Genomic DNA, 24,658 nt, shown 5'->3' on the forward strand with positions numbered 1-24,658 from the left:
AAAATTTATTATTAGATATATTAGATTTGATAATTACAATTAATTATTTACTTTTATTGGTTGAAAAATAAGAAAAGAATTTATTATTATTTAAAATTATATAATTTAATTAGATTGAATGATTATTTTCTATTTAAATCTAAATTCTATTTTATTAAAAAGTAATTTTATAAATAAAATATATAAATGAGATTTAATATATTTAAATTGCTAATTAGATTGGTTGAAAAAAAATTTTAATATTATTTAAAAATATTTAATTTAATTGAATAGAATTATTTCCTATTTGAATATAAATTTTATTTTTTATGATTTTTTTTATTAAATAAAATATATAGCTTTGTTATTAAAACTTTTACATAAATCAAACTCAATATATATTTATAAGTAACGTATCTTCCTTTTAAAAATTTGAAAAAAAAATATTTCTTCACTATTTATCTTGTTAAAGAAATTTAAATAATATAAAATTAATATAAATAAAACAAATTATATTTTTTAACTTTAACAATTTTATATAATTTTTTTTTAAAATGGAGATTGGAGATTGGAGAAGTAGAATTTAAGACTTCTCAAATGCACTTACCACTAGACTAAATTTATAAGTGCAATAATTTTATATAATTTTTAAAAATTTACATTACTCAATTTGATTTATTTAAACTTTATTTAATAAAAAATTAAAAATATTTTTTTAATACTTTATTACTTTTTTATAAAATAATATTTAAGGTGAAAAATATCTTACAATAAAGTTGAGAAAGATAATAGTAAATAATTCACCAAAAGAGAAAAAAAAGTGATAAGAGTGGATTTTTATTATTTAAATTAATAAAAGTAACGTATTACTATAATTTAATAATTTTGATTCAAAAAAAATATATAATTTAATAATTTAATTAAATGTAAAATTAATATTAATTAAGAATTTTATTTGGTGGGCTGCTAGAGGCATTCTTCCTATCCTGTGCGTCCTGCAATGATGTTGAGAATAGCATTTATAATTTCATAAGTGTCCTTTTGCTAATATTTTCTTCAAGTATCTTTTTACCTAAAAATATTAGAAGTTGACTGAGATTAATCTTTATTTGCTAAGGTTTAAATATAATAATTATTTAATAATACATTGTAACATAAGATTATTAATATCTTATTTAACATGAATATGAATTAACAAGATTCAAATATTCACTTGGAGTAGTAGGAATAATAGGATCTGAAAGGAAAGTCTCAACTGAGCAGAAGAACGTACTATAGTCTACAGATTTGGAACTTAAAGCTTCTGAAGGAATAGCAAGAGGGTCACCCTGAGGATACATCAATTGTGGATCCTTCCATAGTTCAGGGTTGGTTGTTTTGTAGCTAGAAGAGTGAAATGTAATATTAGTGGAGGTCAGGAGCCAGCAGTTATTAGAAATGACTTGGGAGGTTGCTATGCAGGTTTTCATGTTTTTTATAGGGGGCTTTTTCCTCCTCGTTTGGCAGAGACTATTGCTTTAAAGGAGATTCTTTCTTAGCTTAAATAGAATAATATGCAAAATGTTGATGCTGATATGGATGCCAAAATGATTGTTGATACTTTTCATTTTAAAGGGATGACTAGCCTAAATTTATCTAGATTATCAGTGATTATACAGCTCTTTTTTTATTGAGGATTTAGTTGAAATTTATTTTAAATTTAGCAATAGCTACTCATAGATTATTTAGAGTAGTTATATATTATAATAATATATATAAATGAGAAAAGTGGAGGAGAATAATAGATTTACCTAAAATACTCTAATAACTTAATAAAATTACAATAAAAACACTAAACTAATTAATTGGTTATTAAAATTAATTTATTTTAAATTAGAATAAAAACTATCAAATTTTAAAAATCTTATTACATTAAAGACTATAGAATGATTTCAAGTAATAAAATAATCAATTAATTTATTTTAAATTAGGATCTAAAAATCTTATTACATTAAACCACTATAGAATGGTTTCAAGTAATAAAATGTGAGTAAAGCATTGTCTCCAAAGGAATCGAAAATTAAGTATTAAAATATATATAAATTTAATTATTATTTAAATTAGGATGATTGTAAAATTTGAAATAAAATTAAATAATAAAATTAAATATTCAACAAAACATAGTTTGTCAAATAATTAATATTAATTATTAAAATATCTTACTTTTATTTGGATTTAATTCAAATAATTAATAATTCAATTTTAATTAGTAAATTTAGGTAGATAATCATAAGATAATTGAATCTCCTCAAGTGAAACTAAATTAATTAACTAAAAATTATCACCTATCTTCCAATAATTTAATAATTTTTTAAATAATTTCATAAATGCTATGATGATTATTTTTTTTAAAATTCCACAGGTCAAATATTTATTCTTAATCTTATTCTTTATGTGATATTCAATTTTCTATTTGATTTTAAACGTTCATCCAATATTAATATAGGATAAAATCACTCGAGCGTTACTTGAAAGAACTAATATCAAGAATTGAATAATAGATATATAAAAAAAATAAATCAAATAAATTAAAGATGATCAATAATCCAATATACATTAAATTAACTCCCTAGCAAATGCTTTAGTAACTCATATAAAAAATTTAAAAATAAACTCAATTGAGAAATTATTCAAAATCATCCTATAGTAATTAGTAACTCATGATAAAAAATTTAAAAATAAACTCAATTGAAAAATTATTCAAAATTATTTTATAATAATTATAATAATAAATTAAAAGAATATGAAACCGTAATAAAAAATTTTAAAATAAATTCAAATGAGAAATTATCTAAAATTATCCTAGAATAATTATAATAAGAGAAAAAGAAAAACTCTATATGTGTGGATTTTTCTTTATAAATCTTTCCATTCACCTTCCTTGAATCTTAGTAATTTTTGCTTGAGTAAAAAGTTTTTGAATCTCCAAAATATAATATATTTATACGTATTAAAACTCCTAATATGTTTCGTTAAAGATGAACTCAAAGAATTAGGAGTTTTTAGCAAAAATATAGAACGTGACCATAAACATAAGCAAAACATAGAATAGATCATAAAACACGAGCCTACTTCATATTTTTCACTGTGCATTTTTTGCTTTCACAATTTTGTTCATTGTTTACGAAGACAAAACACCGGACGGCCTAAAAAACATGGGGTAAAATATGGGATTGTCTCATATTTTTATTTGTTTCGTAAACCTTTTTCAAACCTTTCTTAATTTCTTTTAAGAATGTATCATTCATTTTATAACTTATTTTGACTTCTAAAAATATTAAAAAGTAAGTAAAAATATTAAATAATATAATAAAATTAAAAATTTTAAAATTAAACATAAAATTTAATAAAAATATAAAAATTAATTAAATTAAATAAATATAATTTAAAAAATATATAAATAATTATATAAATTTTCACCCCATAAAAAAAATAACCTTAATAATTTGATGACATTTATATCAATTATTCTTAAAAGTTTCAAAAACATCTACCGCACTATTTTTTTAATAAGTAGCTTGGGGAAAAATAAAACAGTTGGCTGGTAATCACAGCGAATAAATCATGCAGAAGAAGCCGTCTCTCCCTATGTACTTAAATCTCCAGGTCAGATTCCCTAAGTGATCTACACAAGAGTTTGTTTCATGAAACACGGGACAAAACTAGTGTTAGAAGAGTTATTATGAGATGACAAACTAGTGTTAGAAGAGTTGTTATGAGATGTGACATTAAGAATATCAACAACCGAAGCATTATCACTTTTCGCAATTAGGTTCTTGTATCCTAAGAGACTTGCTAATTTAATTTTATATAGCATATAGCATCCGGTACATACTTGGCCTTTATTTTAAAATACAATTTAAATTTAAACTTTTAAATTAATTTAAATAAGTTAACATTTGACTGAACTTAAAATCTAAAATATCAAAGACAGAAGTTAATTTGAATATATATATATATATACTCCATATTTATAGTTTTTCTCACTATAAAAAATTTTTAGATTATTAATAAATTTTTTATTAGTAATTCAATAAAAATCGTAAATAAATAAATTACTAACGAATTATAATCCGTTTGTAAAAAAGTTATTGGTAAACTTTTATTAATAACTTTCAAGTTCGTTAGTAATATTAATAGATTTATTAGTAGAGTTTTATTATTATTACTAATAAATTTTAAATCTATTAGTAAATCTTAGAAAAATAATTTATTAATAGATGTGAAATATCTTGATAAATTTATTAGTAAATTAGTAATTTGTAGTAAATTTATTAAAAATTTAAATAATTTTAAAATAATTATTATTTCGATTAAATAATAAATTTTACTATTAATATTATTTTTTTATTAATTCAATAAGATTTAAAATTATATTATTATTGTTACTAAATTTTTAATTTATGTTAAATATTTATTAGAAATACATAAAAAGTGGAAATGGAAAAGCAGTTGAGACAAAATATAAAAATAAAAACAAAGAAAGAAAATAGTAGAAAAAGAAAATTAAAAAAAAATGAAGAATGAGAATAGAGTAAAGAGATGGTGAGAAAAATGAGAAAAAAAAAAAGAGAAAAATGATTAGAGAAGAAAATAAATGAAGAGGAAATAATAGAAAGAATATAGATTCAAAGAAAATGATAGAAAAAAATAATATGAGAAAAAATAATATGAATAAAAATTATAGAGAAAATGAAGAATATGAGAGGAATTAGGGGTGTAAATGAATCAAACTATTCGTGAGCTACTCGAGATTTGATTCAATAAAAGCTCGACTCGATTTTTAAACTAATCAAGTTTGAGCTTAATTTTTAGGCTCGTTCGGTAAACGAGCCAAGTTTGAACTCCATAATATTCGGCTCGTGAACTCGGCTCGTTTTTTAATTCATAAGCAGTCTAGCGAATAAACTCGTAAACAATAACTGAAATTATTATCATAAGAGAAATAAACTCAAATCCTGCATATATTTTTATGAGCCAAACCTAATTTTTTTAAAATTCAGCTCTAGAAAGTCTAGTTACACTCTTAAACTTACATATATTTGGATCATTAAAATTTAAAAACTCATCTTTATAAGTTTATGAGCTAATTTGTAGATATACTTATTTAACTAAAATTATTTTAGTTTTAAATTTATTAGTTTTAAACTAAAACTCATTATACATGTAAATAAATTGAACTACTCGTAAACTACTCGAGATTAAACTCAATAAAAGCTCGACTCAGCTCGATAAAAGCTCGACTCGTCTAAACTCGTTTGCTAAATGAGCTAAATTTGAGTTTCTTAATACTCGACTCGAGTTTGAAATGAGTAAAACTCGAATTCGGTTCGAGTTCGAAAAAATTTTAACGAACCAAGTTTGAGCTCTTTAAAGTTTGATTTGGCTCGATTCGTTTACACCCTAAAAATAATGGAAAGAAAATAATGAAAAAAAATGAAAAATAAATAATAAAGAGAGATGGTGATTATAAATGTGAATTACTAGTAGAAATAGATTTGCAATCCGTTATTAAGTTAAAAAAAAGTAAATTCTTTTAAATTAAAAAATTATTAATTAATTTAAAATTTATTAATAAATTAATTAGTTATAAAAAAATAAATTTAATAAAAAATAAAAAAATTTTACAATAAATTTTATTTTAAATTTATCAATGAATTTATTAATATATGAAATCTATCTATTATCGGTTAGTAAGTTTGATCACTAACCAGCAGCTGATAATTAAATGTCTCATCCAAAATCTTTCCACATGAATGATGATTGGATCGGCTAAAAAAAAATGGCTTGTTCTAACTAGAGCAAGAGTCTCCTATGCATTTCAGCAACTTGTTCCTCTGTATCTCACCCAAGTCTACTTTTTAGCTATGGCACTATCGTTTAGATCATCCATTTAACGATAAATTGATGAGTTTGTAATCAGTATTAAAGTTTGAATGTAATAAGACACGTTGTCATTGTTTTGTATTTCCGGAGTTAAATTTTAATAACTCCATACATTAATATTTTGTTTTTAATTGTAAATTAAAAAATAATATTATCAATAATATTTTAGTATCATTTTTCTAATATAATAATATTATTAACACTAAAAAAATATATATTTTTTGATACATCATAATATTTTTATCGATACACAAAAATTAATCAAATACTTTTAAATATTTTTTAATTTCGTATCACAATTTTTAAATGAAATAAGGTTAGCCATTACTTAACTTGTAGGCCTATTAAGAATTTCAATTTTTTTTTATAACTGCTTACCATATAATAATTATTTTTGAAGCTATGCCACCTTGATCTTAATAAAATTTATTTCCTTAGACAAAAAAAAATTCTATTTCATTACGTTTTTCATGGGCTAATCACTTATTCATGACAATAATGTATATACGAAAAAAGAAAACCCTACATTGATTTGCTAATGGTTTGTTTTCATTAAAGAGTATTTAAAAATAAATCTATTAAATTGTATTTATAAAAATACTAAAATAATAGATAGTTAATAAATTTAAAATAAATTTTAATAATTGTATCCCTCAAACCACTCACCCAAATATTATTACATAAAATTAATCAATAATTTCGTATTAGTTGTTATTTATAAATGCACATAATATATTGAGTTCCTACAAAAATTTAAAATCTCTTAATTTGAAGGGGTGCTTTTCAGTAATATATTAATTACTCTTTTTTTAGTGATTTGATAGTGAATTTCAACTAAATATTTTATTAGATTGTAATTTACTTTGAATGATTTATATTAATTACTCTTTTTAGTGATTTGATAGTGAATTTGAAATAAATATTTTATTAGATTTTGAATTTTTTTTATGTATCCAAGGAAGGAAAGAGTAGTTTTTTTGGATAAGGTGCCTCCATTGTATTTTTTTTTTTTGAAATGCCTCCATTATATTTTTTTATCAATCCAATTTAGTGCAGAAATGAAATTTTGACTTAATGTTCAGATATTTAGAAAATAGAATTTTCGTGTGTTTGTAAACTTGATCCTTTTTGAGGTCCTTCTTTTTTTATTCTTTTCTTCTTATATGTCATTGACGCCTAACGACTTTTCTACTACAGTGACGTCTGTTTCTGTCAGGTAGCCCTGTACCGTTAGTCGACATACCCATATCAGGCGGCCATTTAATTTTTTACAGTGCATATAACTTGCTTGTTTCTTTCCATGTCCCCCTCCTCGAACCGGCCTCCTCCCTACTGAAGTTGGGCTGGCCAACGACTCGGTCCATTATTCGTATTAGAATCTGGGCCGAAGCTGCTAGACAGACTGATTTAGGGACGTTCCGAGCTCAAAGTCGGATCTACTTCTATAGACTCTGACTCAGTTCAAAGAGGTGCGGACCTGACGATTATGAGAATTTAATTCACTTAATTTTAAAAGTAAATATATTAAATTTATCTTTAAATTATATAAATTTTTTTATTTTTTAAATTAAAGTTACTTTTGAATTGTTAACAAAAAGATTAATAAATTCAAATAAAGACTAAATAAATTATTATAGATTATAGTTATAATCTGAAATCTTATAAGTGATTGAATTATTTAGATTTTTTAATAATAATTTAAAAATAAATTTAAATTAAAAAATTAATATTGTTAACAATTTAATAAATAAATTTTACTTTTTAAGCCAATTTCAAAGTTTCGAATTTGATTATCCATTACGGTCAAAATGCAAATTCAACTTTATTCCGTAAATAAAAGAATTTCAAATAAATCTAGAGCAAATAAAGACTTGTCGTCAGACACAGATAATCAAACGTGGCTATTATTTATACTCGCAGTCAAATGAAGACATCTCGATTTTCCTCTTTTTCAACTTTTTGGCTTTCAAGTAAAACTAGAAAACAAACGTATGGCGTGGAGGATGGACTCGGAAATCCAAGCACGAACAGCCCAAAGACTTTTCCTTTTCGCTTCAAAAACAGTGGCGAACGATCAGTCTTTCGATATAGATCATCCGGGTACAAGGTTTCTCTTAATGTTTTGATTTCCTGGTAACCCAGAAAATTTTTATCACTGTAAATGCGACACCATGGCAAGCTGTGCAGTGGAAGGAGGCTGCGCTACCGATTACATTGCTATTTCCATATCCATCATCTCCATAATTTTGTGCGTTTCCTTATCTTTTCCATTAAAAAAAGATTGTTCTATTTTTTTTTTCTTTTCCTTCTGTGATTTTGCCTTGTTGCTTTCTGTGCATAGGTTAATTTAGTAGTTTTTCCGAGGTTAATCTTGGTTTCCATTTATAAATACAATGATGAATTTGTTGCTGAATATCTTCATTTTCTTTCTTTTGAAGAATTTTGATATTATACTAGTTTGTTGGTTTGGGTTGATTTCTTTTTTGATGGTTAACTGTTTGATGCTCTGCCTTAATGAATCAGAGCTTTTACAATAAACAGTTTCCCATTTTGCCAGTGTCTTTTTTGAGTTGCTAAATTGGTCAAGTTATAAGCTTTTGTTGTTTTTGTTGGCGATATGTTTTTTTTTTTTTCAAATTGAGAACGATGTTCCCTAGAGAAATTAAGCTTATTCTGCACCTGTAGATTCCTCTACTGAAACGGTTATGAACATTTAGGAAGATTGGCTTCTCTAATTACTTCATTCCACAATTTTTTTCCTGCTTGCTGTGCTTAACAAAGCACCATTATTTTACGCAAGTTCCTTGCTGATAAGTGGCCGGAGTTCTTGGTAGCATGGAGGTCGAAGTGGCCCGACACAAGTTCCGAAAGACACTTATAAGCTAGCAGGATACATGGACAACCTCCTGGTTGTCCTCGCTTGCGCTATATGAGCTACCCGCACCAACTTGATGCTTATCACACATGTGACTTCTCATATCTCGTACTAAATGGACATGTCTCACCATCCTAAACTCTCTGCTTGGAATAGATCATGTGCAAGAAAAGATTCAATTGTATTATTACACAATCATGGATTATTTCTATTTCTTTTAAAAGGAAAATGTTAAGTCTTTCTTTAGAAAAAAAAAATCCTATCATTCTAAATATGGCAATTAACAAAAAGAAATCAATTTTTGAATTGAATTCTTACAAATTTCTTGATTTCAAATAAGGAGGATAGGTCAGTGGTTATATATTATATCAATTTGGTGCTCTTGGTACTGGATTGAAAATGAAAAAATAAAAAAGAAATGAGGCTGAGTGAAATGTTCCAAAGATTTGCCTGTTTGTCCATTGCGCTTGGTGCAGGCTCACACCTTAGATGCATGGCGCACATTGCTGACATCACCTGCCTTGCTTCTTGAGTGCCTGAGACATGCACCTAGAGTATTTGCGCCTCAGGCATGCCTTTAGCAATTCTGGACTTGTCCTCCTTTGGTTTTGGCCTTTAAAGAAATCCATTGATTGAGAGTGAGAAAAAGAATAGTGCTTAGGAAGCTGAGATAGGATTCTTCATGGAAACTTAAAAGTTTAAACAAGGTATTGTTGAGAGTTTCAAGGTCATGATGATGCAGATCATAAATGCATTTGAATATGTTACTTGAAGTGAGTTTTCTTTCTCACTGCTCAACTTGGTGGCTTGTGAGCTTTGAATCTTTCATGTAAGGGTGAATTGGCACACCAAGTCTCGGTGTTCTAGAAGACACTATAAGATTATGGAGATGAGAAATTTTAATATCTCTCTCTCTCTCTGTCACTTTTAGTGCTTTACATTCCAAGATATCATCTGCAATTTCAATAGTTTATTTCAATGTAGTTGTGATCTGTATTGAGAGCAACGTTTTACTAGCATAAAGATAAATTGGCCTCCGCTTACAGAGTGGCACCTTTTTTCTCAGGCTTCTTTCACGGTCAATTTTTCCCTTTTTGGTCCACAAGGTGCCACGTATTAATGGCAGTGGCTTCTGGATTCCTCTAATTCAAGTTTTTGGCAGCTTCAACCTATTGTTGTCAATTGTGGTAAACATGAGATACGACTCCACGTCGTTATGGTTGAATGACTTTATCTTTGAAGATTCATTATTGACATTCTAACATTGTATCATATCATTTTATTGTCTTCCATGTAGATGTCCGTCAATTTTCTGAAATTCAAAAAGAGGCATTGGTGGCAATCTTGCTATGTTTGGGCAGGTTACCCCCAGCTTGCAATTTCATTTAGACCTGTTTAAGTTACATTTTGTGTAATGCTGGTATTAAATGTTGTACATGCATATTTCCTTTAAAAAAAAGTTCTATGATTTTGTCCTTTTCCCCCTTCTCAGTTTGGTTTGAAGGTCCACTTGGATTTGGATTGCTGCTTTCCTGTCGCATAACACAGGCTTACCAACTGTATTACATATTCGTCAAGTGAGTAGAAAGTGTACTCATTAATGAATTAAAATTAAGAGCAGAACTTGCCAGTAATTGCTGACTTTAGTAGTAGCATTTGATATAACTGTATGACAGCTGGGCAGCATACTCAGCTAGGTTACCATGCTATTCCCGCTGCTCATAGATAGAGAGATTTGTTGGTTCAGAATTCTTCTCAATCTAACCTGTTCAATGATTAGTTTACTCTTTTTTTTTTTTTTAAATTCCTGTAATATTTAACTAATATATGAATGTTTGCACCAATCTTTTGATAATGATATTACAGGAGGCGTTTACCACTAATTAGGTCGTATATTTTTCTTCCTCTAATTCTCTTGCCATGGATTGCTGGGGCTGCATGTAAGAATCTTGCAAACATGAATCATTTACTTATTTTGAAAAATATTTTATCAAGTTCAACTCACTGCAATGAGATCCCCCAAAAAAAATGTTTTACTTTACCTAATGAACTCACTGTTTGTCAGTTATTTATCACCCTCTCTATTTGTTGTAATTGCCTGTTTCTAACATAAAGGATAAACTTGCTGTTTGTAGTTATCCATGTGAGGAAGCCACTTAACACTCGATGCCACATGGGGACTCATTGGATCATTCCTGTTGTGTGCCTTCATATATTCTATATTACTTCTTTGGTTGGATTCACAGGGGCAATCCAACATATAGAGTTCAGGTTTGATGAACTCAAAGACCTGTGGCAGGGGATACTTGTCTCATCATCATCTATTGGTTAGTTTTATGCTGGTTCTTTAGAAGGCTGTCTGATTTAATTTAATATGTATTTCTTTTTTATTTAACCATGGGATCCTTTTATAGCAAAGCCTGAGGCTGATCAACCAGGCATCTGGTGCAATAGAAATTCAAAAGTTAATGAATTGAAGATATTATTGCATAACTAAGCTTAATCTAAATATCTTAGTTATGGAAATTCTTCAAGGAATCAAATATGTTTCCTGTAGTTAGCTTTTTTGGCTGATGGTTACATTCATTGGGAGGGTTGTACAATGTATGTAAGCATTATGAAAAGATGTTTATTCAAATTGTTTTCTGCTGTTAATTTGATGGCAGATTCTTTCCAATTTAAACTCTTCTTTAAGATAACTAGTAATGTAGTTTCTGGATAGAAATTTACCTCCTTGGCTTTTCACTTTTTAACTAGTGGTCTTTCTGCTTCCAGGAGCGTGGGTTGTTGCTTATATTTTGAATGAAATTCATGATGATATCTCATGGCTTCAAGTCATCTCCAGATTTTTTCTTCTAACTACAGTATGTTTTGTTTTCTCCTTATTTTCTATCTTAATCTACCTGTTGGCATGTATAATTTGTTTCATTTTAAGTCATTGAGCTTCAGTTTATGCATTTGCTAACAGATCTAATGTATAATCTACAGGCAAGTATTCTTGTGCTGGTCTTCTTCTCCATATCAAGTTCACAACCTTTGCTTTCACAAATCAGCTTGAGGAAAAGAGAACCTTTACAATTTGAAACAATGGGCCAGGCTTTGGGTATTCCTGATAGTGGACTACTAATGCAAAGAGATCCAGCTCCAGTAATAGATCCTAATGAACCACTCGACAAGCTTCTTCTGAACAAAAGATTCCGTCAGTCTTTTATGGATTTTGCTGACAGGTTTTTCTCTCAATAGTTTAGTTAATAAAAATTAATACTCAGGTAAGTTGGGGTAAGCTGAGATTACCAAGTTTCATGGTATTTTGTTGAGGGATCAAGCTTATTTCATAGCATTTTCCTTCAATCTTTCTCGATTTGAGATTATAGAATCTTTTATTTCATGGTTATTTTACATAAATCTTTTCCCTTGGCACGGTTTTAGATTAGAGAAACTTTAGATAAAATTCAAGATTAAATGAGGAAGAAGAATCGATCTTTGAGTGTAATATTATATTTTTATCACAATTTCAGTTGCTTGGCTGGGGAAAGTGTGCATTTCTACAATGAAGTGCATGAACGTGGCAAAATCCCAATAGATGACACAATAAGAAGGATCTATATGACCAGACATATTATTGAGAAATATATAGTTGCAGGTTTGTGATGTTAAACAGGATAAATATTTTGGATTCTCTTGCATTACTTTCAATGTTATTTCACCTTTGCATAAAGTATAGTTTTTTATATCCAACAAATACAAATTATAGGATAGCCTTACATAGTTACATCAGAGATAAGGATTTGTTAAACTAATGATGTGGGTTGGCTTTCTGGAATTAGGAAGTCAAACAATGAAGGATTAAGTTTTGTGGATTCTCTATTCATTTTCACCAACTTTAAATGTTTGGAATGCACGGCTCGCTGATACTTGGAATGATTTTTCTTCTACACAGGTGCAGCAATGGAGGTGAACATATCTCACCGAACGCGGCAAGAAATATTGACTACCGTCGATCTAGCACACCCTGATCTCTTTAATAAGGCAATAAATGAGTTGCTGCAGCTAATGAAAATGGTGGGTTTCTTAGGTCAATGCAATATGCAATTGTTATTAGATTCCTCTTTGAATTATAATATAGAAACGTGAAAACAAATCTGAAGAAGCTATTTTCTTCCTGAAGAACTTGGGAAAAGATTACTGGACGTCCATGTTTTTCATCAAATTCAAAGAAGAAGCCAATATGAGATCCAGTGACCATGACCTGGAACAGATGGCAGGTTGGAACTTCTCTCCCAGATTGAGTTCTGTGCATGGCGCTGATGATCCATTCCATCAAGAACATCCTGTGAAGGACACTGGTTGCAATAATCATGGTTCGGACACAAGAAGCCAAGAATTGTGAAAATTTTGCCGGTCTACGGCAAAGTTGATTAACGGATGAATAACAAGTGATGCATAATGAATCCTCAACTTAAGGATTCAGAATATGATGAAATGCACAGAAAATGAGTGAGAAAGAAGCACCTGTAGCATCTGCAGCACTATGCAGAGATAATTCAAAAACTGTCCAGGCAAGAAAATGTTCATTTTGTCAGCATGACCACATTCTGAATAGTGACACTTGAAAGTAACCCATATCCCCCAATTCATTTCCAAGCTTTCATTACAAGTGTTCGACAGATACATGGGCATATGCTCATGTTGAATGAAATGATGCCTCTAATTACTTGTGTTCAAGTTCAACAGTTTGATGTTGCAGGTCACGCTGAGAGCTGGTGGTACATTCTTAAGTCAGGTTTAAATCTTTGTTAGAATCATCATAGAGCTGGATTGATGTACTGGAAATTAAACATGTTTGCTGTGGGTTTAAAAAACAAAATATTTGGCATTTTGGGTCCAGTTTAAGCTTATTTATTAAATAGGGGATAAATAAAATTGTTTTATTTTGTTAATTTTTTTAATTATTATTATATTATAATAATATATTTATATAATATTAATTTGATATTATTTTTATTTTTAATTTATTTTTTATAATGATAAATATTTTTAGTTATTTTTCATAATATATTTTATTATTTTTAATATATAATTTAGACTGTAATTAAATAGTATCAGTTATAAGTTTATTGATTAATTACTATATTTTTTTTTTACAAAATTTTATTTATATTATATAAATAGTTATTAAAAAAATATAAAGATATTATAAAATTTCAATTATTTATTATTATTTTTTAATAATTATTTATATAATATAAATAAAATTTTGTAAAAAAATATTATAACGATTTATCAGTAAACCTTATAACATATATTATTTAATTAGTGTTATTATCTTAGTATGTTAAAAATAATAAAATATATTATGAAAAATAATTAAAAATATTTATTACTATATTATAAATAATTAATAAATATACATGTTTTTAAACAATAATAGTAGATTTACAATTAAATAGAAAAAGTCGAAGAAGCGGTCAACCAAAGCGTGGACCCCTTTTTTTCCCAGGAAAAGTGGATAGGACTAAGGAATAGCAGCAAATATCGCCAAAATGAATATTAAATATATTATTATAATATAATAATAATTAAAAATAAATAAAATAAATTAATTTTTAAATTTTTATAACCTTCCGCGGCATACTTTAAATTTGTAAAGCTTGCTGGACAGGCTTGAACAGCCTACCGCCCATGTTTATATTATTATTATTAATAACAATAACAATAATAATAATAATAATAATAATAATAATAATAATAATAATAATAATAATAATAATAATAATAATAACAATAACAATAACAATAATAATAATAATATATTATTATTATTATTTAAAATATTAAAAACTTTAGCTAAAATATTATGTAAAGTATTAATATATTAATATAAAAGCTACAGCATTTTATTTTTATATTAATAATAATTAGTCATAATGAATTTTATTAGTAAATATAATAAAATATAATAATAATAATTAGTCATAATGAATTTTAAAGTCAACTGATCTTAAAAATTTAAAAATTTTCCACTGTTTAGCAATTTAATTTTATATTTTAATTTTAATAAATTAGTCTAAAATTAAAAATTTTATAAATGTTTTATTTTAAAATTTTATTTAGAGAGTATTTTATTGTTAAATATTAAAAATGAATTTCATTTGTACACATAATTATATTAAGAGTGTATAATTATTATTCGATTAAAAAATAATTAAAAGATTAAAAATTAAATTATAAATTTTTTAAAATAAAGTCAAACTGAAATAATAAAAAAACTGAATGGTTAAAAATCATAGGTTCTCACTCTTTCTGTACACCTTTCCAAGCTCTTAAAAAATTTCTAACAAAATATTCATACAAAATCACAAATCATGAAATACAATTAATTAGAAAAAATTTAATTAAATGAATGTAAATAAAAACTCATCAACCATCAAGAATGATCAAGAGTCTAAATTGATTAGATCTGCCATTTTCATGCTCCGAATATATAAATCTGATGCGATGAAGCAGGTTACAAATTTGCAAATCATTTAATTACGCACCCAATCTGGTCGAAGAAGAAGCATGTGAGACTGGCCTTTGCTCTCTCTCAGCATACGAGTCTGCTCTGGTGTGAGAAAAGACACTGTAAATCTTCAATAAAAGTCCCAAATCTCCAAGTCCACTTCAAGGAAGGAGGGAATCTGTAGTTTTAGAACGGCGTTTGCTACCAGGGGAACGAAAGGGATGAGACTCACTTAAATCGGTTTAAATTGATTTATTGAAATTAAAATTGAATTAATCAAAAACTTAAATTAAATTAATTCGGTTTAATTTTTTAATTTAAACAGATTGATATATTGTCCTATATAATCCAATAAAAATTAAAAACTAACTATAGTTATTTATGTATTACATTATACGCCACATCAATAATTTCATATTTCTCAAATGAAATTTTAAATTAGAATAAATTATTTATAAAAATTTTAATTTTAAATTAATTAAAATTAAAATATGTAGATTAAATCGTGTAAAAATTTAACTTTTTAAGATTAATTAATTAATAATATAATATAATATTTTATCTATTTAATTGTAAAAATACTAAAAGAAAAAAGAACAATAGATTATTGGACGACATTATTATTTATTGGATGTAAAAAAAAGAAAAAAAACTTTTGGAAATAGAATTAATAAATAAGCATACTGGGTAGGTACAAAGACTATATATATATGGTTTAATATTTGAAAAAAATATTATTATTTAATTTTCTAAAAAATTTTATTAGTTAATTTTTTTAATTTTAAAAAATATATTATAATATTTATAATATTTTAAAAAATTTATTAATTAATACTTTCATTAATTATAACAGTAAATATTTTATTATTTAATATTTATAATTTTAAAAAATTTATTAGTTGATTTTTAAAATTTTTAAAAAATTTAATAATTAGTTGATTCATATCATGATATTTTAGATTTTTTTTATAATACTTAACATAATATATTTTTTAAAATTAAAAAATTAACTAATAAATTTTTCTAAAATATAAAGATTAAATAAGAATTACTTTTAATATTTATTATTGCTATTTATATAAATAAATTTCAAATTAACATATTTTATTTTTTTATCTTAATTGATTTAATAATTTCAATTTCAATTTAGTGTAGTCAAAGAGCAAAGAAAATCAAGTAACTAAGTTTACTCTAAATAAAAAACTTTAGTCCATAATTTTTATTTTTTAATTAAATTTTTAAAAAACTTTTATTGGTTAAAAGAAGAAAAGAATTTGTTATTATTTAAAAATATTTAATTTAAGTTAATCAGATAGACTTATTATTTCCTATTTATTTTTGAAATAAATAATTTTATAAAATATAAAAATGAGATTTTCAATAATAAACATATTTAGATTGATAACTAGATTGGTTTGAAAAAAAATTTATTATTATTTAAAAATATTTAATTTAATTGGGTAGAATTATTTCTTATTTAATATAAATTATATTTTTATGAAAAAATAACTTTATTAATAAAATATATAACTTATTATCATATTAAAACGGTGAGTATATATAACTTTATTATTAAAAAAAACTCTCAATATATATTTATAAGTAACGTATCTTCAAATTCAATATATATTTATAAATAACATATTTTTTTAAATTAAAAAAAATCATTATTTAATGTAAATAATGTAAAATTAATATAAATAAAAGAGTTTTTATTCTTTAACTTTAAAAATTTTAAAAATTAGATTACTCAATTTGATTCATTTAAACTTAATTTAATAAAAAATTAAAAATATTTTTTCATAATACTTTATTACTTTTCCACAAAATAGTATTTAAAGTGGATGACGTTGAGAAGGATAAATAGTAAATAATTCACCAAAAGAAAAAAAAGTGATAAGAGTGAATTTTTATTGTTTAAATTAATAAAAGTAACGTATTACTATAATTTAATAATTTATTGGATGTAAAATAAATATTAAATTTTTAAATTGCATTAAAATATTTAAATTAAAATAAATTTTAATTAATTATGAGTATATATAGTAAATAATTCACCGAAAGAAAAACGTGATAAATTTAAATTAATAAAAATAGCGTATTACTATAATTTAATAATTTAATTGGATGTAAAATTAATATTAATTTACAAAATGCATTAAAACATTTAAAGCAAAATAAATTTTAATTTTATTTAAATTATAAGTATATAATATTGTAACAGCATGTGTATATCTATATAAAGATGAAAAATCAAGTATAGCTTAAATTAAAAAGAAATGTTTTTAAAAGATTGATATTTTAATTTATTTTAGACTATAATAATACATTATAAAAATAAATAATTATATTTAATTAGCTATCAGCAAATATAATATTTTATTATATATATAAAAATACAAATTTATATAAAAAATAAATCACAATTATAATAATGAATATAAATAATGTAAAAAACTAATATATATTAAAAAACCTAATATTATCTAAATAAAAAAATAAATTTCTAGCCGAAAAGAAAAAGTGTCTAAAGTTAAGAGTTAATTGAAATTGTAGTTGATAGACCATCAATTGTTTTTTCAAAGAGTTTATGAAAAATATTTTTTATTTTTTACTTAAAGTACTCAAAAAATTAGTTAAATAAGAAATTTAAATTATTTTATAATTTTACTAATATTATTATTATTATAAATTTATTAATATAATTAATTTTGTAAATTATAGAAAATAAATTATTTTAAAGCAATTTTTTATTTAAAATTAAAATAAATAAAAAAATTATATATTATTCATGTATGTAGTAGGAAAATTCCGCTAATATATATAAAAACCTTCCTTTTTAACAGTTTTGCAATGCAATTTCTTGACAAAAGAAATTTTAAATTTATCTTTTTCCTGTAATTTTTATCTAAATCCATTTCATCATAAGTTTAAACATAAATAAATAAATAAATATTAAATTCAATATTTAATCTTTGAAAAAACTCATAAGTTATGTTTAATTTTTGAAAAATATAATAATATATAAAAAACCTATTAATTAGATATTTCATTTATTTTAATTATTAAATATTTTAATATTTATTTTTTATGATAAAAAAATATATTAATTAATTTTTAAATTTTATAAAAATATTTATTAATTATTATTTTTTATTTCAGATATTATACATTTTTTATAACATTTTACGATTAAAATTAATAAAAATATTAATTAATAAACTTTTAAAAGTTCATGACTGTGTTAAAATATTTTTGAATTAATAAATTTTATAATATCAGATTAATTAAATAATATTTTTTCCAAACAAATTTCATTTAAATTTGTTTATTCCTTGATGAATTTAATAATCCAAATGTATGTAAATTTTATTGTATTAACTATATTTATTAGTTTATAAATATATTTTCATAAAACGAAAAAACACGTTCGTATCATTTATGTTAAAAATCTGAATTTAAATGTTGAATATTGTATAATAAGAAAAATAACTGAACTTTTTTTTAATTTAATAATTATTTATTCCTTTAACTCTATTAATCACATCTTTTAATTTACTTGAAAATAACTATAAATCCTTGGAAAAAAAATATAAATCCTTCGAAACGAAGGAGTACTGGCTAGTTTGATTTTTTCTTTTATCAATTAATTTTAAAAATAAATTCAATTAAAATAATTTTTAAAGTTATAACAATGAAATTTTATTGTTAAAAATAATATTTTATTACCACACGACTAAAGATAAAGTTTAGAGATGTGTATTTTATTTTAATTATATAAAAATTATTATTTTAATTATATTAACTATATTTTTTTAGTTTATAGATATATTTTTATAAAATGAAAAACAACGTTCATATCATTTATGTTAAAATTCTGGATTTAAATGTCGATGTACATTGTGGATGTATAAATTTAATTTAAATAAGTGATAAAAAAATAAAATATATTAATTAAATAAGTACATATATATTCAGAAGGTAATTTTTAATAAAATATTATAATTAAATTACAATGTTTTTTCCCCCTAAATTACAATGATTCTTTTCTAGTTTTTATTGATTCAAATCTAAATTATTTAACCTTTAGATTTAAATTTTAAATAATTCATAAAATCTATTAAATAATTTAATATTAAAATTTATTTTTTCTATTAAATAGTTTAATATATTAACAACTAATAAGATAAAAAAAATCACTTCTTAATAGTAAAATTATGTATAACATTAAACTAAGTGATAAATGAATAACTTGATAAAAATTTTAGACTTAAAGTATTGAAAACTTGAAAATAAAAAATAAATTTTTAGGTTGAACGAGAATAAAGAATGTGTGAGGGATTAAATAGTATAATATGTAGAGTTTAAATTACATAAAATAAATAGCATGAATATTAAAAATTAATAAGAATTTATTTGATAAAAAAATCTAAAGAGTTTGATTTTATAAATTATAAAATACTATAATCGGATAATTTTGAAATAAAAACTAATTAATTGCTATTTTTTAATATAAAAAAATTAATAGTAATTTTTTATTATATATAAAATAATCTAAATACACTTAAATAATTTAAAAAGTTTCAGACTTATATAATTTGTCTTTTATCTGTTTGCAGAATTCAGCAGTATTAATATAAAATTTTAATTTATTTTTTATTCATTATAATTAAATTTTTAATTTTAAAAATTTTAATTATTTTGATTTGATTTTAATAAAAAATAAAAAATTAAATAAAATAATAATAATATATTATTTTTTATAATATAAAAATTGAAATATTTTAATTAAATTTTAAAATATTTAAAAAATTAAAAAATTATTAGAAAATATAATCAATAAAATCAAATCAAAGTGAATTAAATGCATTTAATTTGATTTTTTTTTAAATTAAATTTTTATAAATATTAAAATTTTAATTTTTAATTTATTAACTTCAATTATAAGCTCATCCATAACTGTCCATCAGTGATTGTATAATAAGAAAAAATTGAACTAAATACTTTTTTATGTTCCATAAAAATGAACTTACTTTATTTGTTTTAGTTTAATAATTGATTCCATCAAATATCACCCGTTTTTTATTTATTTGAAAATTACTGATAAGTCCTTGGAAAAAAAAAATAAAAAAGTGCATTTCTAGCGAGAGTTTCCCTTATTTATGTACGTTGTACTGCTCTTTGCTTTCGAGTATAAAGCCTGCAAGAATATCAATAACTGGAGAGGTTTCCTGGCGATGGAATCGCTAGATATTGTCGTTGTAGCCATCAGTTTTTTGGGTTTCGTTTCTTTCTGTAAAAATATTCTGAAATTTTTAAGGTGGGTATGGGTCATGTTTTTGAGACCACCAAAGAATTTGAAGGAATCCTATGGTTCATGGGCATTAATCACTGGCTGCACCGATGGAATCGGCAAGGCTCTCGCATTTGAGCTCGCATCGCAGGGTCTTAATCTTGTTTTGGTAGGTCGAAATCCTTTGAAACTTGAAGCTACAGCGACAGAAATACGAGCAAGAAATGGCAAGAATAACTCTCAATCGGAGATAAAAATAAAAACAAGTATCGTCGATCTTGCGAAGTCTAGTGGGGAGGAGATATCGAGAGCAATAGAGGCATGTATTGAAGGGTTAGATATTGGCATTGTGATAAATAATGCAGGATTGGCCTACCCTTATTCCAAATTCTTTCATGAGATTGATTTGGAGCTGATGGAGAGTATAGTGAAGGTGAATTTAGAGGCAGCAACTTGGGTGGCTAGGTCAGTGATTCCTTTGATGTTGAAGAAGAAGAAAGGTGCAATTGTTAATATTGGGTCTGGATCTACTGTATCTGTCCCTTCCTACCCATTAAATACCGTCTATGCCTCTACCAAAGCGTATGTTTCTCTTTCCCTTGTTTGCATGATTTCGTATTCCTTTCTCGTTCCAAACAATAAATTATATCATATACATCATATTTGCTATTATAGTAAATTATAATTTTTTGAGTCGGATTATAATTTGAGAAAAAAATAATAATAAAAAATTATTGTTAAATTCCTATACTTTATCAAAGTTAACAAGGAGTTGATGGAGTTGTTAGTTTTGCATCTTAAATAACTGGGAAAATATGAAGATTTTCTTTTTGTATATACTTTTAATGGTATGTTTGCATAGAGAGAGGGAAAATAAAGTGAGGAAAATAAAAGAAGGTAATGATTAGGGAGAAAAAATATGTTTGGATGTTTGGAGAGGAAAATATAAGAGAAAAAATTGTTATTCAAATATTAAAAATACAATTTTAACTCTACATATTCAAAAACAACATAATAAATTTAGAAATATATTTGTCATTTAAAAAATTTTCATCCCATTTTCCCTTCAATTTGGAAAGAAAATAACTGGATTATAAAATTTTTTCCTTTAAATATTTTCCCTTCTCTTTATTTTCCTCTCATCCAAACAAAATGAGTGAAAATTAAAATTAATTTTCTCTCAATTTTTTTTCCTCCCATTTTTTCTTTGGGCTTCTCCTTCTTTCATATTGTCTTTGGCCATTTCTTGCCGCTTGCTCTGATGGGGCTGTGAACTCCTGGCCATTTCATACTGCCCACGTTGTGCAGGTTATTAAAATTTTTTAGTTACCATTATATAAAATTGTAGTGTAAATTTAGTTTTTTTTTATTACATTTACATTGTTTAAATATTTATTAATTCAATAAAAGAGAAAAAACAATTATAATAAAATGGTATTAGTAGTTGTGATTTAAAAAAAATTATCTAAGTAGCAGCACACTTTAATTTAATATTCAAAATTTATATAATTTTTCTTATCAAATAATTGCTTATAATAATATACATACACAAAATGAGCAAATATAATATATATATATTTCTTTTTTTTAAAAAAATTATTATTTATTCCCTATAATATAAAGAAATTCACTAGTCGATCTTTTAATTTTACAAAATACATTAATTTTTTTTTAATATTTTAAAAAATCTATTAGTTAGTCATCCCACTGGTTCTAGCAGTTAAATTTAAAAAAAAAAATTTAAAATATTTCTGATACTGAGGAACTAATTAATAAATTTTTTAAAATATGAGAAACTAACTAATAAATTTTTTAAAATTACAAAACTAAATAGTAAAATATTTAATGGTAAAATTAATGGAATGACTAATTTGTAGATTTTTTAAAATATTAAGAACATTTTAATATATTTTTTAAAATTGATAGACCAAATAGCAAGTTTTTCGTATTATAGAGATTAAATAATAATTTATTCTTTTTCTTTTTAACTATCTTGTGAAATGTATGGGAAAAATGGATGGATATACATATAAATATGATGTATTAAATTTGTTTCAGCCTTGCCTATATGATGACCGACCCTTGTTGCTGCTTAATATGTTTGTAGAACAAAGTAACAAGAAAAAAGGATGTCTTGACTGTCATCTGAACTAAATGAAACCATCTAAATATAATATGAGCATGTTTTAATATTTTAGTATTTTTTCATAAAATTTATTAATTTTGCCCCTAATCCACCACATTTTTCAATTTTGCCCACATAATTTATTTAATTAAGTTGTTTATTTGTTATACTTAGATTAAATATAAATTTTTATTTTAATTTTAGTTAAAATACTACTAAATTTTAGAAAAAATATAATAACCACAAAATTAAATTAATCTATTCATATTATAACATATAAATTTTTTACTTTTAATTTTACTAATAAATTTTGCATAAAAAATATATATATTAGCCATGACTAAATTTTCTGAATCCATCCCTTGATATGGATAAACATAAACTGAGTAATGTTTCTGTCAGCAGGTACATAGCAATGCTTTCAAACTGCATGAATTTAGAATACAAGAATCAGGGAATTAACGTTCAATGCCAGGTGATTAATTAATCTCTAACCGGTATATCTATCTTATACTGTAATTGATTAAGATGTGGGTAGTGATTTTACATATGGGGTTTCAGATTCCACTGCTTGTAGCTACAAAGATGACAAGACTGAAGAAACCAAACTTGTTGGTTGCATCACCTGAGATATATGCTAAAGCAAGCATAAGATGGATTGGTTATGAGAAACTATGCAGCCCCTTTTGGTCACATTCTGTGCAGTGGTTCATTCTCCAGGCATTGCCTGATGCTCTACTAAATCGGTTTCTGTTTCAATATTATCTCGGATTGCGCAATAAGGGACTGAAGAAGGAGGCCTTAAGAGCCAAGGAGAAGTGCATCTTTTAATTATCTACTTGAAATTGTGATTGCTCTGAAATGTGGATCAACATCTAAAGATCAATCGAAGGAAATAATAATAATAGAAAAATATATTCTTGGATTGTTTTAGAAAACAAGATTATTTTTCTGATCTTCCATGAATAGATGTTGAGGAGTTATTGTTATACTAATATATTTTAGAATTTAGTTAACAATATATTTTAGCATAAAATTATTATTATAATAACAGTTTGATAATAATTTAAAATTATTATAAAAAAATTTATTTTTTTACTCTATATAAAAATATATTTAATAACAAGTTTATTTTATATTTAATAAAATTATAATTTTTTATATAACTTTTATTTATTATAAAAAATAAATTAACCGTTATTTTATACTCAACGGTATAGCAATATTTCTTAAACAGATATTATTTATTTACTACTTGATAAAAGACTATTTAAACTCTGTTAGGAGTTTTAAATAATATCGTTTGGTTAAGACGATATAAGAGAAAAGATAGGTTAGAAGACGAAAAGTTTCATTGAAATTCTTGAAAGGTTGAAAAGTGAATTTCTAATAGTTAAGAGATGCTATTTATAATAGAAAAAAAAATAATATACAAAATTATAGAATTATCTAAAAAAATAATTAAAATACAAAATTGACCCCTTAAACGATGAAATTTTCATATCGAACTTTATGATAGGCCTACAGCTTTTGTCACACTTTTAAAAGTCGTGCGTCTCGAAATTTTCCTTCCGAAAAACTATCGTGGGTCTCCATCAGACGTTGGCAGCAAAAGTTAGGCCCGGTCCAAGTCTGCCGTAAAGTTTAAGACTGTTGCTCCATATCATTCCTTTCCACTTATAAAGAACTCGACCTCGAGTTGTCATCAGCAGGATAGTGCTGAAATAAACTCGCCATATTAAACGTCTTGAAAATTTTCATCTCATTTGGGAGGTCAAGAACATAGGCATTGTTATTAATTTTCTGAATGATCAAGAATGGACCAATTTTCTTGACATCAAGGTTTTTCTATCCTCCACAACAATCCTTGAGTAAATACACCATAACTTGATCACCGATATTGAAGGACTTGAAACGTCTATGTTTATCCGCTGTAAATTTATATTTGTCATTGACTTC

The 24,658-nt window shown here is 24.4% G+C and overlaps 2 protein-coding genes across 2 annotated transcripts; both read left to right on the forward strand.

The window, feature by feature from the left end:
• Positions 1–7,830: 7,830 nt before the first annotated feature.
• On the forward strand, positions 7,831–13,719 carry LOC110630503 (regulator of G-protein signaling 1). Its single transcript, XM_021778026.2, has 11 exons — positions 7,831–8,152; positions 9,846–9,966; positions 10,077–10,140; positions 10,272–10,356; positions 10,646–10,719; positions 10,915–11,106; positions 11,555–11,643; positions 11,768–12,006; positions 12,298–12,422; positions 12,720–12,841; positions 12,948–13,719. The coding sequence occupies exons 1-11, from the start codon at positions 8,076–8,078 to the stop codon at positions 13,167–13,169; spliced, it is 1,410 nt and encodes a 469-aa protein (XP_021633718.1). The 5' UTR covers positions 7,831–8,075; the 3' UTR covers positions 13,170–13,719.
• Positions 13,720–20,478: 6,759 nt separating this feature from the next.
• LOC110630372 (very-long-chain 3-oxoacyl-CoA reductase 1) lies at positions 20,479–23,691 on the forward strand. Its single transcript, XM_021777834.2, has 3 exons — positions 20,479–21,156; positions 23,102–23,174; positions 23,261–23,691. Exons 1-3 carry the CDS (start codon positions 20,519–20,521, stop codon positions 23,528–23,530), a joined length of 981 nt encoding a protein of 326 aa, XP_021633526.1. The 5' UTR covers positions 20,479–20,518; the 3' UTR covers positions 23,531–23,691.
• The last annotated feature ends 967 nt before the right edge of the window (positions 23,692–24,658 follow it).

This window comes from Manihot esculenta, chromosome 13, assembly GCF_001659605.2.
Source record: "Manihot esculenta cultivar AM560-2 chromosome 13, M.esculenta_v8, whole genome shotgun sequence".
Lineage (NCBI taxonomy): Eukaryota > Viridiplantae > Streptophyta > Magnoliopsida > Malpighiales > Euphorbiaceae > Manihot > Manihot esculenta.